The 20420-nt window shown below is 36.1% G+C and overlaps 1 protein-coding gene across 1 annotated transcript in view; it reads left to right on the top strand.

Moving 5' to 3' along the window:
• Nucleotides 1-241: 241 nt before the first annotated feature.
• Nucleotides 242-20420, top strand: part of rgs3a (regulator of G protein signaling 3a) — a 146899-nt gene continuing 126720 nt past the window's right edge. Inside the window, exons 1-8 of the mRNA XM_028463666.1 lie at nt 242-350; nt 959-1171; nt 7474-7524; nt 7930-7988; nt 8067-8161; nt 8331-8399; nt 8793-8853; nt 10884-10974. Coding sequence (XP_028319467.1) covers nt 1096-1171; nt 7474-7524; nt 7930-7988; nt 8067-8161; nt 8331-8399; nt 8793-8853; nt 10884-10974 — 502 coding nt within the window. The 5' untranslated portion in view covers nt 242-350; nt 959-1095. The remainder of the gene's footprint in view (nt 351-958; nt 1172-7473; nt 7525-7929; nt 7989-8066; nt 8162-8330; nt 8400-8792; nt 8854-10883; nt 10975-20420) is intronic.

The raw sequence follows: 20420 nt of genomic DNA, 5'->3' as shown, positions 1-20420 counted from the left end.
TAAAATTAGACTTTAAAAAAAAAAAAAAAGTATGGGAAAATGTAATAACTCAAAAAAGATACAGCTAAAAGAACACTGACCAGTTGAGTGCCACCTGCCAATAAACCAAAGAAGAAGAAGAAGAAGAAGAAGAAGAAGAAGAAGAAGAAGAAGAAGAAGAAGAAGAAGAAGAAGAAGAAGAAGAAGAAGAAGAAGAAGAAGAAGAAGAAGAAGAAGTTCTGCAGTGTGCGGTTTTACTGAGTGTCAGTGAACGTCTCACTGACTCCCTTGTTTTAATTGCTAATTGCTAACTGCTAACACCTGCATCTGATGCTAGGATGGCAAACAAAAGTCGTTGTCTCCTATTACAGGTATCTTTAAAACTTAATTCTTGTTCAGTTCCAAGTTAATTATTTAATGTTCATTTATTTAATTTCTGTTTTTTTTTAGTTCAAATACTAGGCTGAAGAAATGTCATTAGAGGTAGCCTAACCTGGACATTCATTGTAGAAATTACCAGAAATTATGAGGGATGTTATTCTTAAAGTGGTATCTGCTTTTAATTGGGATAACTTTGGAATTAGTGGTATTTTATTTTTATTTTGTATGCAATTATACAGTGATACTAGGTCATGCCTTAACTGCGCTGACATTTTAGAAATATTTAAAACTTTTTCAGTTGCAGGTTTCAGTGGACCAGGAAAATTAAAATAAAAGGGTTAGCGGGGTAGTTGTATCGGGACATCCCTAATGAAAACTGTTGAAAAACACAGATATGGGCTATAACATGTTGGGGAAAAAACATTGAAAGTTGAAATAAGGTGAAAAAGCTAAAGAAAGGTGCTTATTTTTTGTAAAAAAAGTGATATTAGCCTCACTAATAAGCAGTGACTGTGAGGAGATGCACAACATAGTCTGATAAATGTTACTAATTCTGTTGCAAAATTATTATTGTGCTAACAGTTGCCTTCATGCACAGTATTTGTGCTTCTTTTCTGTCTAAATTGGCAGGCATAAAGTCACACGTAGAGACCCACGAGCAGGTATCAAGTTTCCCTTCTCTAGACCGCAGGGCTGTTGAAGCTTTCCAGTTTCCAGTATGCAGCGACCCACAAGATGACTGGCCTCTGTGTTTACCGACGCAACTCTCTCACCAACTCTCCTGAGGCATCCTTCCTTCTCACTACCCATGGTGAAGTATATTTCTATTTATTTTGTTGTTTTCGAAAATTAACAATGGTTTAAATTTATACCTGCACACACCAAAGTGTGTTAGAAATTATCTAATATAATCCATGTATAATATTTTTTTGGGGAGGTTATTTAATTTTCCAAAGGAATGTGCACACAATGTGTAAGGGATAGCACCCTAAAAAAAATAGAAGAGATGCCTTACACAATCCCCAGCAGTAAGCTCAGGTGTAGCAGGATGTCCTTTGGTTTGCTAATGCTGCCTCCCTTCCTCTTCTGGCAATGCTCTGAATCATTCATGGAGCGTATAATCCAAACTGGAGGGCGGTGTACCTGCAGTCTTTACTCAGGCTTCATATATTATTCAGTGTTTTCCAGTTTAAAAGTTTGTATATAATTAATTTTGCTTTTGTAGTGGTGAAAGTGGGAGGGTGATTTATGCACATTACGCTGGAAATCAACTGTGGCTCTGTCAGGAAGAGGTCAGGTTGTGAGGTCTGACAGTGCATTAGGATCTGAAGCAAAAATAAAGGGCGTCTCTCTCTGGAGCGAGAGGCAATTCGAGCATCTTTTTTTATATCATGTCATAGCCCGTGACCATTAAATGTATCCATGGAATAAAGAATCTTTCAAACAATCACAAAGCAGGAGGCTCAAATGTTGCCTCAGGTCATAATGGGGTCAGTCTGGTGTTAGTGTGAAATTAGTAGGGCTGTGCATTGCCATGAATCTGACAATAATACGATGCAATTCACGATTTGCATGTCACGATACGATAAATCCTGATATACCATACGATATACAGTATGTCGCAATATCAGTAATTACAAATTTCACTTTTAGAAGTACAAAATGTTATGAAATACAATTTATTTTCTGTTTTTTAAACTTGCAGGAACAAGTAAATGGTACCTAACTGTAATTCCAGTACCAATATCAAAAACAAGTGGTATGTTTATCAAACTGTCAAATTACATTTTTCAAAAAAAGTAGAATTTTTACTTCTACAACAGAACAACCACATACATCTATAAAAGTGCCCGGCATTTATGAAAATGCATTGAGGAGTGAGGTAGTTGAACAAGGTGTGATGTGGTTTACTGACACCTAGTGACCGGATGTTTATGTGCTATGCATGTTAGCGCAATGAAAAGTGTGTTTTTCCGTTAAAAAACATGATTAAAAAATCGCCAAAACGATTTTTTCCTACGCCCTTAGAACGTACCATGTAGTGATAGCATGGATGGATATGTAATTTATGAAAGAAAATAGCATTAATTATGAAAATTAATCAAGGTTAAACATTTAAATCTCTAATAAGTGCAACACACTCTTTGTCTTTGGATGTTTCTACAAACTGTATGTCTTCACTGTGCCTTCATGCTGTGTTTTGTTGACAGGAAGGTTGAACACGTGCATGCAAAGGGCTGTTCCACTTTCTTTTTTGGACTGGGAAAATAATGCATTTTTAACGTAGCATAATTTTAAGTTGCATAGAAAATTTGAGGCTCATTGATGTTGCTTTTCTATCCGAGGAGAAAAGAGAGTGAATCTAGCTCTTGATCTGTCTAAGTCATTGTTTTGTGATGTATTGTTTTTTGATCAATCCTGTGCATCTGTTAGTTATCTGCTGTACAAAGTGTCTCAAAGGACACTTTTGTTAAGAACAATAAAAAGACCGGGAAATTAGCAGACACCGTTTATATAAGTAATGAAACTGTTGATTTTTAAGACGAATCACATTAGTTAACAAACATTTTTTTTAAATGACAGGTGAGATAATGACAAACTTCCATAATAAAAACATAACAAAATGTACAAAACGCTTCTAAAATCTTGGACTTTTTTTTTCTTCAAAAAGGAGAAAAAAAATAAATATCTTGGACATTTTATTCCGGTCTTTGGTAGATTGTCCTGGTTGTGTGCAGAATCTAAACCCATTAGGTAACGGTTTGAAACCAGACAACATGGATCATGGGTTGGGTCACAGACAAAGGCTGGATGTAATCCTACACATATTCATACCAAACTGTCCTGGTATGGGACGTTCTGTTGGGTACAGGTGTGTAAGCACTGTTAGCCTAGCAGCTAGCCTCTGTTTACCAAGTACATCAAAAGCCAGAGCTGAGAATTCTCCCTGCATCATTACGAAAAGTCTCAGGGAACACTATTGCATCCTGTTGAAGTCGAACATATAAGTAGATAAAATTAAAGTTATATGCTGACATTGTTCCACTTAGTTTGAGCGTGTACCGGTAGCTATGGCAACACCTCAATGTTGTGTTTACCAGGAGATCGTGTGAAGAAAATGTACAATCAAGTACATTTTTTGACAAAATACTTTAACGTTCAATGAAACTTACAATGTTTTTATGTAAATCAAATAACCGCTAATGAGTTTGAACTTTTAATGTTGGACTTTACTCAATCGTGCATGGGTTTTGCAGGGCCGAGTCTAATAAAATGCAGTCAAGCAAAGTTTTCTAAATTAAATTATCTGAACGCATAAAAAACTAAACTAAATTTACTTTTCAAAACATTTTTTTTTTTTTTGCGGGCCAACACCAAACAGTCTACAGACCAGGAGCCGACCTGGTGGTTGAGGAATACTGATTTAGATACTGTTGTTTAAGTGTTTCCCATGATGGAGGAGGAAAAAGTGACAGACAAGTGTGGTGATGTAATTCACTTTAATGATTTTTTTTTTTTAAAGAACTTAGAAGACAACTTGTGTCTTCCTTGTTATAATCAGCTTTTTGTTCCCTCACCCACATAAGATGGGATAATTTAGGCCCAACTGAAAACTTTAAATCCTATACGCAGCAGTTTCCGGACCTCAAAAGAAGCCTTCTGAACAGTTACAGGGATTTAATCGTCTCTCTTTTCTGGCTCCTTTGTACTGATAATCGTTACATCAACTGTCACAGACAGATTTGCAGGGTTCCTTGGCTGGGTGTTACTGCATGCTCACTGGGTTTGGGTTTTCAAATGTAAATGTAACAAATTAGCAGTAAAACCTAATTAAGAAGAGAGTGAGAAACAAATGTGAGATGTAAAGGATGATTAAAAGACACATTCATGCACAGTAACCTTGTCATTAGCTGTCCTTTCTGTGATGTGATGCTTTGATTGAAGTTGACATTTCCTTTCATCTTGTCCTCTGATTTAAAGCCTTTCATTCATGAATAATATATTACTTTGTTTTTTTTTTTCAAAGTGACAAGATGCATGTCTTTCTTAAAGAATAACGCCTTCAATAATTAATGCTATTTATTTTTCCTTACCAGAGACAAAGTTGTGACACGTCTACTATTTGCCTTTGAAGTCTGTTGTTGGAAATAAATTGTTGGTGGCAGTGTAAAGAATGAGACATCAAAGTCCTTTGGGGTGCCATTGGGTTTTTTGAAAAAGTATTTATGCCTGACTGTAAGAACGTAATCTATAACAATTTAAGATGAGGCTGAAATCATTTTGTATAAAGCAAATGAGAAAAGCATTGAATGTGTTAAAATAATTAAACTAGTGTATATACAGTACAATATATGGTCCAATTGGAGTCAGTTTATTTGTATGCTTTGTTGTTTGTCTGAACAATTAAACTGGTCTAATTAATGTATTTTACAATGTTTTCTTATTATATTTAAACATTATTGCCCGAATACTCCCAAATATCTGCAGGTGAGTTGGATAATAACTGTTGCTCACTGAAAAGTCTTTTTTTTTTTTTTTTTCTTCTTTAAGCAAGTTTCCAATCTTACTAAAATCCTACTCTTTCATGGAATGGTCTGATTATGGAAGATTGGGTGGTAATGCATAAATCTGAATAATGTAGAGAAGTGCAGCGATTCTGGTAATTCTAGAGCAGAAGAAGAGTTAAAAAAAAATTGCATATAATGACCAATCGTATTTTTCACATTGAATAACTGGAAATTACGCTGCCCAGACACATAAGGTGTTTACTTTCCATTTGTACAACTGGGACAATATCAGAAAATAATAATTATTATTATTTTTGACTCATTCAACAGAGCGCTCATTATCCAAGTCTTTTTGATCTGGCTTTAATGCTGGTCAATCGCTAAATGATGCAACTGAATAAACTGAAGCTTTTTATTTGATCAGCACAACAAAAATAAATAATACATGTAAATCAGTGACCTTTGGTGTTTAATTAAAATGCTAATTGTGTGTGGCTCAGTAGCCTTACAGTTAGCAGATGATGTTCAAAATGTAGGTTTTCTAATGTGTTTTTTTTTTTTTTTTAGTTTTTTGGGTTTTTGTCAATGTCAAAAACTGGTATATTTGAGCTTTTTAAGCGCAGTGCCCTTAGGAAGTATGTCTTGCTATAGAAAAGTGGGAGGTTAAGTAGCTTTTTCATGGGAGCTTTAATTCCTCTTTAAACTGACCTTGTAAACACTCAATTCCTAATGAAAATTTAATTTCCTAGTGCAAATTTGATTCTGAATCACACACACACATTTGAGTTGTTCTAACTTATCCTGAGTTACTATGACTATCTGTCAACATTGAGCTGTTCTGCAAGCTGCATTAAAGACTATTAAAAAAAAAAAAAGCTCTTAGTGCAGTCACTCCTGTAGTTTCTATGCCGCTTTCAACTTATCCTGAGTTACAATGACTACATGTCAACGTTGAGCTGTTCTGCAAAGCTGCATTTAAGAAAATTTTATGAACAGTATCATTGCAGCCCAAATAAATCTGACATTTCACACCCTTGAACCTAGCAGCAGCCATGTTTAAAGTCTCGTGTCAATTTGATCCTGATTCGTAGAGATATCTGAGACACACACACACAAACGGAGGTTCCTCGCTTTATATATAGAAAGATAGTGTGTGTGTGTGTGATAAAGGCAGCACTGCTGTTTTCACTACTGTTTTTCTTGTGATTTTTTTTTTATTACTTTGTGTGTTTTTGTGTATCAAAGCCTTTTATTGACTTTTACACTCTTAATTTCCTGTTATCTATTGATTGTGGCGCAGGGGACATTGCTCTGTAACTACATCTGTATGATGCATAATCAAACCATCCAATGTTTTCTTTGATCACAGCGAGAGGACAAAAAACCTTGCCAAGTTCAGTGTGGGAACGACAAACAGCACTTGTACCCAAGCACCGAAGTGCCAGAAGTTCACTGTGGTTTTTGTTATCACAAAACGAGAGCTCCTTCATTTCAGCTTCACACTGCTTTCCTATGAACAGAATTAATTTAGAGTAGCACAAAGCCAATGTTAGCTCTGGCCATGTCAACATGGCCAACAAGTTTCAGAGAGTTGTCCATGACATTGGGAGGCTTACAGGAAAAAAAAAAAGAGGGAGAAAAAAGTTAATGGGAGTACAAGGGTGGAAAAGTGACAGTTGATTGACAGTGGACAAAGACGGGTTCACACGTGTCTTTCTCTGTTTAGTCTTATAAGTTCTTTTAATGCTAAAATGTGCCTATCCAGAGATACCTTTACAGATATCCTAAATGTCAAATGTGTAATCACTTTTCTCATCTATCTGAATAAATCACTGGATTTCTCCAAGTCTAAATGTAATTTTGGATATTTAAACAATCAGTATAGATATCTTTAATTAAGGGTAGTTAAAGATATCTTGAACTAGAGTTTTAACAAGGCAACATGTCATTTTAGATATCTTTGATTTTTATTCTGACGAATCAAAATAACGTTTGAAATATCTCCAAAGACTAAAATGTAACCAAAGTCACCATTCCCTTTCCTAATAACATCTATTTCCCTATACTGTATGTAAACTTATGTAATGTGATAACCGAATTGGTTAGTGATTTATGTAAAAAGAATATACAGTTGTGAAATTTGACTATGATCCATACAACTCACAATATGATTTGAAATGGAAAAATAGGGCTCACGATACAAATTACTTACGACACAATATAGTAGAAAAAAAGAAATTAAGAACAGATGTGTAGCAAATCTTTGTTTATGAAAATCTATTTTACTGCAAAAGTTGGAGACAGTGTTTTGGTTTACAAATAAATAATCTGACAACACATTTACTAATCTGTTTCTTTTTTAAAGTATTTCTCATTTTTCAAACACAAAAGTTTAGAAAGCGTTTATCTTAGTGCCTTTAGACTTTGGACTTTCCATTCATTAGCTGCCTCTTTCAGTACTGCAACAATGCTTTAGCTTGTCATTTTCCAATCATCGGTCTAAATGGTGTGGGCTCTAACTGTTATGTAGCTTTGAATAGCACATTTCTAGTGATCTACTATATTACTGAATTTTATTCAACTGTTTTTCTCTTACTTTCAATAGGTCTGCTCAAGCTGTCAATCATCCAAGGGCATGAAGTACTCGTGGTTAGTGGTGAGTTTGCTAAAGCCTGTTCGTTCCAAGATAAATGTTTCAAATCTAATGGCAGTTCTATAGACTGTTCGAGATATCAAACATGATCAAAAATGTAACAGATATCTCATGCATTTCCACAATGGGAGTATTGTGGACTATTTGGTTTGATCAGGATAAAGTGCTTTCTTTAATGTCCATCAATATTTCCACAGTTATTTTTTTCTCTCACATTGCCTCTGATGTAACATTAGCCAACTCATGGGGTTCTTTAACCAGGATTATGGTAATACACCAAACGCCATTTTTACACTAACAAAGAATGTTTCTTGGCATATACTTAATGGAGAATATTTGAAAATAGAAAATATATTGGGATGATAATTGTGACAGGTATGACAGGTATTTATTTCTGTGTGTTTACAGTTTTAGAGGCAAAGGACATCATGAATGAATGCCAAGAGCCATGTGACTCATATGTTAAGGTAGGGACACAAGCACAGGATATGAAAATGTGGTAAGCGAAGCATGATTGTAAATATATTTGTTTAACTATTTATCAGGTAGGTTTGTTTCCTGATTCAGATCCCAGAGGAAGACAGAAGACTCAGATGGTGCCTCACTGTAGGAATCCTGTCTTCTTGCAAACCTTTTACTTGTAAGTAGTGTTTTTCAGCATGTGTTTTAATGTAATGTTTTGACTTGAAATATAAAATGTTTTGTATTTTGTGTAGTTCCTTTATATTGCACTGAATACAAATGTTACTCTGCATTTAATTTGATAATGTAGTACGGTGGCAAAATAAGATTCTTTGCTTTGTTTTCAGTGTTATAGGAGAAAAGGACCATTATAAGAGACTGCTTTTCACAATGTGGAACTGCAACTCGACAAAAAGGTACAACTAGGAAGGTTACAATGTTAGTGAAGAATTAGAATGTCTCTCAAGTTTAACCTACGACTAAATATAACCGTAGCCCATCAAAGTTAAATTCTGTTTTTGTTTTGCCTTTTCTGCTAATGGTGCTAACAGTGCATTTTAGTGACAAGAAAATAAAACACCAGCTTGAAATATGCTAACTCAGCCAAAGACTAATTGCTACACTCCACACATCGAACAACTACTAATTACAATTCTAATTTGCTGACTGCAAGTAATAATTTATTTTCTTACTTTTTTTTTTTTTGTTTTTAAACCAATGAATCTTATATGTTTGACTGGCTTTTAATGTCACACTGAATTTTCTGAATGTTTTTTTCCACATCTCCCTCCCTGTTTGTGTATCAACAGCATGAGTTCTTTTCTGGGCTGCATGAGCTTTGGTGTGCACTCATTAATGGATCCTGTCAAGGTAAGAAAAGTTAAAAAAAAACCAAAAAAAAAAACCAACTCCTTATTGTTAATATGGTCATTTTTTTTTTTCTTGCTGTGCTTTTGTCTGTGAGAAGCCTGATACATCTCCATGACCTCATTAATGAAAGAAAAACATGTGGGGTCACCAGTGTTACAGCAGAGCACAGTTTCCTCTAAATGTTTGTTACTCTACCTACAATGTTAAATATCACAGAGAGGAATATGTAATTTAAATGTCTCAATCCTTATAAAGAATGGTTTCATCATGTGGGTTAACTGTGGTTTTAAAAAAAAATAAAACTTTAATAAAAAAAATCTCAAAATGAGTCGTCAGTACTTCTGCGGTACGATGTTTTTAACTTACATTTAATTTGCATTGGATAGTGTTAAATGTGAGCCCTAGTCTTTTTGAGAGGAAATTCTCCCCGAGTGTGTGTTTTCTTCTGTTTCCTTCCATAATCGAAAATAACTCTAAAAACTTATGAGCTTTGACAGACTGTTTAAAGGTGAATTCAGAGGGGAAAAGACAGTTAAACAATGCGGTTTTCATTTCATTGCATAGATTCATTGTCTTGTAGAGACGAGATGCATGAAAATGAGAATATTTATAGGTATCTTCTTCTGAATATATTAGGATGTATCTGTCCAATGCACCCGTCAACAGAAGCAGAACCCCAAACTTACAAAGTTTTTATTACCTCCACCATATAGGTTATATTTATTAATACATTTATTTATTTGTTTGTTTTTGTCGGTGAACAGTCTAACTCAAAAACTAATGGACAGATTTTGATGATGATGCAAGGAAATCAAAATGGGAGAAGGAACAAGTGATTAGATTTGGTGATTATCCTGATCAATATTCCGAATCTGCCTCAGTTTTAAAAATGGGAAAAATCCCTATATCTCATATCAGATTTTTAAAAATTACATACTGTATCTCGATTCGTGTTCATGAAATTGGACTCTGACCTGTAGGGTTTATTCCTTTATCATTCCACTGAGTTTAATCCGGATTGGGAAGAAATTATGGATTAACAGATTTTCTTCTCTTTGTAAGATTCAGGTGACAATGCATTATGGGTGACTGCTATGACTTGGCAGAGATCTGCACTCCTAGTGCTTTCCAGTTCCTTTTTTATTAGTTATCTTTTGCATAAATTACATTACATAGAATTAAGATAATGCATATTTTGCTCAGAGCATTTTAGGCTGTCCTCTCCAAACACCTCGAACACAAATGATGATTTGTTTTCCATTAGTGTTTTAACTTCTTACTGTTTTCATTCTCTGAATTCTTAGCGTTTCATTAGCCATAAGCAGCTTGTGGGCACCGGATGTTATTTTGTCAACATGCATTCTGTTATTTATTCGTTTCATTTTTACTTGTTACTCTCTCCCCTTTTGTTATGTAAATAAAATATTGACAAATGGCATTAATCCCTCACCAACTTTCCAGACAGATGCGCTCCCCTCCCCCTCTTTGTTCTGTACAACATCCCTGTCCGTCCTCCCCCTGTTCCACAGCCCGCAGAAATCTGTCCACTCAGTTAAGATGCTTTTAAAATGGAGATTATTGTCACTGTCCATAGCGCCACATTATTAAGTACAAAAGAGGAGGCTGGTTGTGTGTGTGCACTGTACATACATGCATACTCACACACACACTACATATGGAGCACAGTAAAAGAAAGGAGTGGTAGCAGAGCAGACTAGCTGAATTCTGTCAGGCCCTTTAGTGTACTGTCTTTTGGATACAAATGCCACCACATGCAGTGGTCGCTAACGTTAAAAGCACAGACACACCCACAGTAGTGCGCGCACACATACCATTTGTCTCCCAGAATAAAGGGCATCAGCTGCTGGAATACTGTGAGCAGTAGACATATGTGTCCCTGTATTCCATGTTCATGCTACCACACTGACATCACAGTTAAATACCAGACACAACATTTATCACGAACGTGTTCACATGTGGGGCATAGCGACATACAATATACTCACTAATTATTTGAATCTTTATTCCAGGAGGTACAAGGATGGTACTTTCTCCTTGGTGAAGAGTTGGGGAGGACAAAGCATCTTAAAGTGCCAGCAGTACACACAGACATTGCATCTCGTAAGTAAACCTGAAAATGTAATCAGCTTAGATGTTTAAATGTTGGAGTCGAAGCTTAGTTTAATATCTTACAACTAGATATTAAAAGAACGTGAAGTAAAGACAGTGTTGCTCAATGTGCCGAACAGCTAAACATAGATCAGCATAACTAGACAAAGGCTGAGGATAACCTGAAATCCATCCAAATGATACACTTTTTAAAGGCTTTAGCCTTAACACTGGAGAGATTTATAGTGAGTATAATTAATGGTTTTTAAATAGTAATTCTGTTAAATGGGAGCCGAATGAGCCAACTTTTATTAGGTAGCTGAAAGTCCTGTCATTAACAGTTTTTAGAACGTCTTCCAAATGTCAAAGAAGCTCCATAAAGCATTGCTTTGGTTTACGTCCATAGACTCTAATGTTTCTGAAAAAGACAGAACGATGATGCTTAAAAAGCTGTCATTTCTCTTGTACTTTTAAGTTTCACACTTCATATTCTGTATGGCTTTAAAGAACAGACATGTTTTTGTGCCGTTTCTATTCCTTTTTAGTTTATGGTAAAGCCCCCATAATATACTGCTTTTCATACCATTTAAAATAGGTCTCAGAAGCCCAACAAAATAGTATTTGAAGTGTATTGCCCCAAACACATCTTTTTTCCTGAATTTCAGCAGCCTAAAAAGTTGCTCTCATGAGCTCTGCTCAGTACAGCCTGTTTCTGCAGGTACTTTTGGGTTTGCAAATGAGGGGTGTCTGGCCATGCCCACATAAGCTTCCGCTCTGGGAGAGGCTCGTTCACACATCTTGTATTGCTCTTGCGTGTTATTGGACACAACGTTAGCAGCAGTAACTGAGCAGTGTTTGCTTCCATGCTCACGTTATATGGACATTTTAACAGTCAGCAGCTCATCATGCTCGTTAGGCTTATGTAGTAAAAGAAACGCAAAGAAAACTGGGTCCTGAGAGGTTCAGATGAAGGGAATAAAAATAAACTTTTGCATGGCTCGTCCTGCCTTCACCATGTCTGTTTATCTGTTTACCTGCAAATTAAATAGTGAGAGTGGAGCTCACCTCCCTGCACGGAGGGTCAGTAGGAGGAGTTATTCCTCTTATGATGTCATAAGCGGACCAAACTCAAAATTGCTTGTCTGAGCACACATTTTGCAAAATGTGGTGCAAACAAGGGATGGAAGAATCATACATTTTCACTTTTGGAGCCTCATAATGAGGTTATGGATATACATACTGTATTACTGTTATAAAACCATTCAAATTAGATTTTTATTATATGGGACCTTTAAAGTAAAACGTCTCATTCTCCATCTCTCTCATCTTTTTACCCTGTGAGACCAAAATAGCGATGTGCTCCCCCGTCTATAGTTTACAGTTAAAAAGAATGCACTCTGCGTGAGTGTAAGGCAACATACAATCAATACTGCACCCACACTCATATGAATACTACCATGTATGTGTGTTTACAGCACGACTGACATACTGATAAGCCCTCATCAGTTTTTAGATCAGTAGGCGGGGCGACTGTCGAAGCAAGGGATTAAAAGAAAGAAAGAAAGAGAGAGGAAGCGAGTGAAGGAAAGACGGCATGACTGGGAGGGGTTGGATGACACTGATGAGAGAGAGAAAAAGAGAGAGAGAGCCCTCTGTTTGCACGCTGTTGTGTTGGAGTGGTTCTCCCCTTAACACATGCACACACCCACTTGACTCACACACACAGACGCATTCATAGTCACATTGAATACAGTTGCTTCTCTTCTCACCACTTTCAAGAGTTCCTTCTCATCTTACTAATGCTTAAACTCACTCATAGTTGGTGTTGGTGCTGCTGGTGTGTGTGTTGGAGTTATGCCTCACCATGCCAACAATAGGGGCAGCCTAGACTAGGTGAGTACTATAATTGTGTGTATCGTACTTGTTCAGAAGTGTTTATGTTTATCGGAACTTGCATGTTACACAGTGAGGCAGCAGATGTACTGCATCTGCATGGATTGGTACGTTTGTTTGGAGGATGCTGTAGCGATGCTCTCTCTATCTCTGTATTTTCTTACTGTTTACGCTATCTTCCTTATGTCTTTTCCCTCATTATTTTTCTCATCTCTGTCATTGTTTCCAATACAACTGTTTAATCTATTTCAATACGCATGTGCCACCAGTCTGTCAGCTCTCATCTCATCTCTGCTACCTACAATTGTTTTTCTGTGGGAGACCCCATAAGAAGCTTACTGTTCACATTGAGTGGATTATTGTGCACTCTGACCCCTTCTTTTCATCCACACATGTACACATACATTGTGAACAACCCTGTTTGCATCATCACACAATCAAACACAGAATACATCACCTCCTTTAACTCCAGTTCTGAACTACATGACTCCTATTGGCTCACTCTCACAGTTCTATCTGATATTGATGTTCACTAACCCATTCTACTTTAAACTGCTTGGCTGATTCAGGCTAATATGCCTCATGCAACTTTAAAATTAGTTTTATGCTTGTGTGGATGGTGAAAGATTGGATGAAATTCATAGCAGAAAACCATAAGCAACCACAAGTCGAGGTTTTAGCTATTTGTGCAAACAATTCAAGGGTTAGCTACAGCATGAAAAACACAACTTTAAAACACAATTTTAAGATGATTTATTTCTATGAGGGAACATAAAAGCAAAAATGTATGGTTTGTTGTATTTAGAATGCAGAATGTTTTTATCTTTTCTACTGACAGGATTGTCCCACAACTGTCTCATCTGATTCATGTGTTTGTCACTATGCGTGTGTGTGAGAGGAGTGCACATACCAATGGATGCAGCTCTGTACAGCCAGCTGGCAGAATGTAGGCCATGACGGCACCGCTGCTGCATGACATGCACTAAATGACCAAAACCTCATTCATTACAACACTGCTGGATGCACAAGGCCCTCCCCCCACACATTCCCTCTATTTTTTCCCTCTCTGTCCTGCCATGTTTTTCCACAATTCTTCTCTAGCTTTGCTTACTTTTTTTTTAATCTGCGATTTCCATTTTTCAACCCACTTTTTCACCAGCATCATTAACATTTATTTGCAACTTTTTCTGTAAACCATATTTTTTTTCCCATTTCTTTTCTTTATTGCCAAATCCAACAGACTGTTTTTTTTTTTTTTTAATTACAGTTTATCCCTTTGTACCTACCATTATGTATCTTGATCAATATACTTTACAGTTATACGTGTATTGGTTATCATCACATAATTAAATTTCTACCACTAACTTGTGCATGATGGTAATGAAAATTGTCCATAGATTTTTAGAACGAGATTGTCCAAAGTTAGCGAGGCCACAGTCCAGCATGTGTTAAATTATTCCTTGTCCTTACACACCTGGTTATCGGCTCATTATATGTATATATATATATATTTTTTTTTTCCCCCTTTTGAATTTAAAAAAAAAAAAAGAAATATTTTTATCTTTTTTTTTTTAAAAACTGCTCACTATATGCAATGGAGGGGAAAAAAAAAATTCAAATATGCAAAATAACGTGCTTTTACTGCTGCTCCTTGCCAAAATCTTCTGTTAAGGAAAAAAATGCCCTCATTAAGGCTTCCTTTGCTTGAATATTTACAATGTAAAGTATGGATGTGGCAACCAGAGTGAAAGTCACATCTGTTCACATTAATTATCTGAGTAGAAGCCGAGAACAAACGTATCCATCCAGCTGTGCTTTACCTTAAAGAAAAACCACATAATTCCCTCTTGCCTTATCCACTTTATGACTTTATTTGCAAACATCCTCTTTTGAACAATACATATGACAAGCCTTTAATTCATTTTGATGTGCATTTGTGCCTTGACTCTCACCAAAGGTCCTCTGTTTAGATCAGTGTCTAATCTTTTACTTACAAACTTGTGCTTTTTTCAGAGTGGGCCAAATCCTCAGTGGTAGTCTCTAGCTTGACCTAATGAGAATCAACACTGCTTTAAGTGTCATTGAGGAAATTTAATCATTTGTATTCTAACATATTTAAGCATAGCTGTGCTCCCAAAGCCTTATTCAGAGGGAGAAAAATAAAGGCTTTTGATAGCCTTCCACGCCAATGCTTCAAGCTTTCTGCTGCCACAAAAAAATAAAAAAAAAAGAACTTGCCATCTGAGTGTTGACAGTTAATTACACTCTAGGCTACAATGAAAAGGCTGCAATTTTAACATGGCTTAGCTTGAATAAAGACAAACGCTGTGCATGAGTGGCAGCTTAACAGTAATTTCCCAGACGAGCCTTGACAGTCAAACTCTAGTAGGCTTTTTGAGATGTATTTTCTTTGTGGTGGCCAGACTCCAATGAAATGCCATGGGACAAAGTTTTCATAAATTATTTTCCATTTGCAATAATGTTAAACATTTTGTTTATTAATTTGATCCCTTTTGTTAGTAACAGTGAAATTCAACTAAAACACATTGGTTGGTTGTAGTTAAATGTTAACTCCATATTGTATCAAAGTGCTTTCAATGGCTACAATTGTAATAGAGGTGAAATGTGGTTCAGAGACTCCCTCAGCTCTGCTTTAATTTATTTATTTTCTCCACACAGTGCGTCAGTGATAACAGCTGACCCACAGTGACATGTACGTGAGTGTGTCTTTGACCATGAATAACTGCACAACCCTCCAACAAACTTAAGATATGGGTCAGGTGGTCTTCATGTGCGTGAAAACCGAAATAGCTGAGCTCTCGCTGGGGGTCTTTGCTTAAAAAGTGTGTCATCTTCATCACGCAAATGTAAATTTATTTTTTTTACACAGGGTGTATTGGGAGGCAGACACTTTGTATGACAATACATGAGCATCTCCTATAGTTGTTTCCACATAGTAAGCTGTGTTGTTAAATCACGGATTAAAACATACTTAATGTGTGGATATGGGGGAGGGGAAAGCGCCTCGACAATATACTGTACATTTTTTTATGGTTACCCAGTGAATGTAAAACAGTGTTACATAACGTGTTGTTAGCATCTGTGTGACATGTCTTCCATGTGAGGCTATCTCTGAAGGGTAACGCTGACCCCAGGCTGACAACCACTTGCTCTGAAATGATGCGTTTGACCCAAAAAATGATTCTACAGGTCAGCCTTCTGCTACTAAAACGTTCAACCATCTTATTATTCACTTATTCCAAACATTTCACCCACTAAATGCATTACCAAATGTATGAATATGTTCATATTATACTGAATTGTGTATTGCTGACAATTTAGGACATTCAATTCAACTTTATTTGTATAGCGCAATTTAGAGTCATCAATGATACAGTAATTTACAATAATAAATATAAAATTCATAATAAGAAAGAAAAAACCCAACAAGATCTACATGAACAAGCATTTAGCGACAGTGGGAAATGTGGCATGAAAACGTTAACTCTTGAAAAGTCTATTTTTGAGCATAAATTGTTACAAAATTGAAAAATAATGAAGTATTCATAATATAAGAATTAGCTTTAGTTTATTTTCACATAATTATTTTTACATTAAATCATATACCTTTTTTGTGTTTTTCACACAGTTGATTTCACATTGCTGAAACATTTAGTAATCCTTGTGTCTTTTATGAAAAAAGATGTTCGTTCTTTAACTTTTGTGGATACTCAGAACACATGATCCAAGACCACTTCTTTAAAGCATGTACTAAACTCTAATCTTCCCATTAAAAGGAAAACAAAACAAAAAATTATCAAACAATAGCAGAATTACATCATCAGTAGGGTTAAACTAACCTCTCTCACGATGGTCTAATCCCAGCTCTTGTTCCCTATAAGTGGGTGAACAATTCAACGCTTGGGGAATTCTACTTTACAATGAAAGGAAGAACTGACATCGAAGGATCAAAAAGCGACATCTCTTTGAATACTAGTTGGACCTCTAATAGCATCACACCATGAAAATCTGCTAATAGCGAACCTCCACTGGGGATGGCCTTTAATTTAAAGTGTGCAGACACTTCCATGTGTCAGGGTCACAGGAAATGAACCTTGAAGACTTAAGCTGCCTTGAAGATAAAGTAAGTTGGACTAAATTTACTGAAAGCAAACACGTGGCGCCTGCTACAAAAGGCTTGAAAAAGGTCTTTGAAAAACCATTACAAATTTACATCAATTAAGTTAAAATAAAGTACCAGTAGCGTAAATTGGTTGACTGGTAGTCATTTTTTATGGAGAACTTTTAATTCAAATATTCTGGCTACCCTCTGTGAGATCATTGGTCTATTTCCATCCACGTATCTCCATGGTATTCTTGTTTCCTCCACAGAATAAACCATGAGCTTTAGATTGATTGGAGTTTATAAATAGATGTTAAAGTGACTATTTGTCTGCTAGTGGTTGTGTTTTATTGTGTTCTAACCCTGGCAACATGTCTAGGGTGATCCCTTAATAAGCAGGGCTGAAATCCTCTGCTGGTGCATTATTTTGGAGTACAGAGTTTGATCATTTTAAGGCTTGACCAGAAGCGAAACAGGAAATTAAGTGCAACAGCCATCATTGCCCAGCTCACCAGAAAGCCTAGAAGACTTCACAGTGTCTAGTTGTAAGCCATGAGTCAAAGACTCCACAGTTGCTGAGGTCAAACAGTGCACAAACAAGCCCTCTTGTTAGCATGAAATGAAGTGATACTCTAGTTCTGTGTCTTTGGCTGGAAAAGGGCAAAGCCTTGCAGCATAAATAGAATGCATTCACCTATTGAATCAAACTGTGCAAATTGAGAATGCAAAGCTCATTACCAGTGCATCCAGTTATTGGGCAATGTATTTATATTGTAGTTTTAATGCATGTACTACTTTGGTGAGGCAATTGGAATGAATCAAAGGACAACAAGATAACCAAATTTGGCTTTTTTTAAAAGATAAATAAATATATAAACTGCAAGAAATATCGCTTGATTGATTCTTCAAAGCTTGAGAAAAGTAATTGGGTAAAATCACTGTTCGACCTCTGAAAAGTTAAATATCTCAGTATGAAAGCTCAGCTTCATTAATGATTTGAATGTCATAACTAAAATAAATGATGAAAAATACTTGAGTTGTGGTTGAAGAAAAGCAGGTCACTCACGATAGACAGATCTGTCTTATTATATGAGCAAATTCTGACATTTTCCCATCATATTCTTCCCAAAATGAATGCTTGTATGCAGCAGCTGCCAACGGAAGTACTCTTCCCTTGCATACAGAAAAGAGAAATTAGACATGTTGTTGGGCTTGTCATCCAAACATTTTAATCATATGTCCTATTTGGTCTCTCTAGTCTTTGAAGATTAGTGTCTACTGGAGAAAAAATAAATGATGATCTCCAGTACTCATCATTAAGTAGTGCTACTATACAAGTTTTGACAAGGAAAGATAGAAAGAGCTCCTTCATCATAGTGAACACATCGTTAAAACTAAAATAAATGTCTTTATTTCCAAACTTGAAACAAAAGCTGTTACATGCCACTCTAACAGATGCATGCTCAAATAGCTGGTTCAAATTTTTCACAATGTTCATAAATCTGTGTATTAAAAAATTCTGTTTAGACTCCATCCCTGTGAATTTGCTTACTGTGCGATAAGATTTCAGCACAACATCTGAAAACGTTTAGCTGACAGTTTCCATTTCCAAAACAGTACATGTGCTGGTTGTAATTATGAATGGGACTCTGCTTTTGCCACCTTGTGTACTTGGAGTTGTCATTTAAAGAAGAAACTCAAGTTTAATTTATTTTTATGGCCTAAACAGTCATTAACAGAGACTTAAGTGCCAATAAACATTCATTCTAAGTATAGTACTTATAAGAGGAGCTGAGACACTGTCGGGTGATATAGCATCATGGTTAATAAAGTGGTTTGTTAGGTAAACCAGGCATTTTACATTGCACAATACTGCTTGGATACTTAAAGCTGCTCGAGACAAAAACATTTTTTATCAGATAAAGACATAGTGTAAGCCTTACACATCCATAGATTATACTAAATTTCACCCCGATCCGTTCACGAATAACAGAAGAGGAGCGATTTTATCTAGTGTACATGAGAAGAATAAGAACAACAACTACAAAGTGAGTGGCGTTTTGAGTCCGGTAGCCTGGCCTAAAAACACAAGAAAACATAGGATGAATGAAGTAAAAAAAAAAATTCTATGCGTCTATTTATGGAGCTGATGCAGACTGAGGAGATGAAAACTAACTTTTGAGTGGAAATTTCAACCTTTTTTTTGAGCAAATTATCTTCAATTTATTGATCTATGAAGCATAAACTATGTAATTGTCTAATAAAAACACATTGATTTTTAATTGAATTTAATTATTTTGTGATATTGGCTTTTAAATATCAAGTTTAAAGCTGTGTATAGCTTTAAAGGTGTTGTTTACTGTAGTGTTGACATGGGTCAATTTCTATAAAAGCGTTATCCATGGTTTTACTCTTCATTATATTAGGGTTCGAGGACCTTTTAAAGTTCAGTCCTTCTTGTCACTTGGTAGTTGAAAAGAATCAATTCTGAGTCCTTGTGTTGGTATAAAGGTTCTCATAAAGTGAAGTAGAGGCACTTTCCTCTCCCCTGGCTTCTTGGTTGTCCTTGTCATCTGCTTTTTTGTGTGCGGTCGCAGGTGAAAAGGGGCTTAGGTTTTTTTTTTTTCAAGAGTAAAGTGGAGCCATAAAGGACTTGAAAAAAGTCAAGGGGTTTTAATGTCCTGGCAGATTGAGGCTGACAAACTACAACATAGACTGCCAACAAGTCAACAGTTCGATTTTATGTCTTCATGCTTGCCTTTTGCAGGATTTACATTTCTATCCTCCGTGTTTTTTTTTTCTTCTTCTCTCCACTTTCATTTCTTTAATGTGTCTGATGTATACTTTTCCCACTCCTGGTTCTTTCACTCCTCTATTGTCCCTCTGGCTTTCGCTCTATTTTGTGTCAGTCAAGCTGGATGTTTCTCAAATTGCCAGCTGCTCCAAGTCTCTGCCCTTGTACGTCCTGTGCTACTTATGTCTACCCCACAAAAGACTCCTCTTCTGGGCTTGATGCCAGCCAGGTTAGCCCCTCTCCTTTATTGGACCCCTGCTGGGTTCAGATTAACAAGTATCAGAACTCTTTGTTTTGGTTAAACCTGCCTCTGGGTCACCATGGCAGCTATAACTGGGGTGTTTCAGTTGAACTTTGGGGTTACAGATGAAGGTATAAACTGTATGCCAAATGATCTTTTTTACGTTTGTATTATTGCAAAATAAGAAGAAAAACTTATGAACAGATTGTTTTTCCATTTGTAACGTTGTGTGCTGAAAGCCACCTTTCATATTAATCTGGTGAAGAGTGACAGCCTCTTTTTGTTCACACCAAATCTGGTGGAAAGGTTTACAATCTGAGTTTGAGCTCATAAAATCTTTGTTGACGTAAGATGTCAGAATTGGTACAGCAAAAAACACAAGTTGCAAGTTTGAAAACGTAATCATG

The sequence above is a fragment of the Gouania willdenowi genome, chromosome 12 (assembly GCF_900634775.1).
Source record: "Gouania willdenowi chromosome 12, fGouWil2.1, whole genome shotgun sequence".
In the NCBI taxonomy this organism is placed as follows: Eukaryota; Metazoa; Chordata; class Actinopteri; order Blenniiformes; family Gobiesocidae; genus Gouania; species Gouania willdenowi.
The sequence above is the reverse complement of the archived record's forward strand: the minus strand, read 5'-3'. Positions and strand labels throughout refer to the sequence as shown.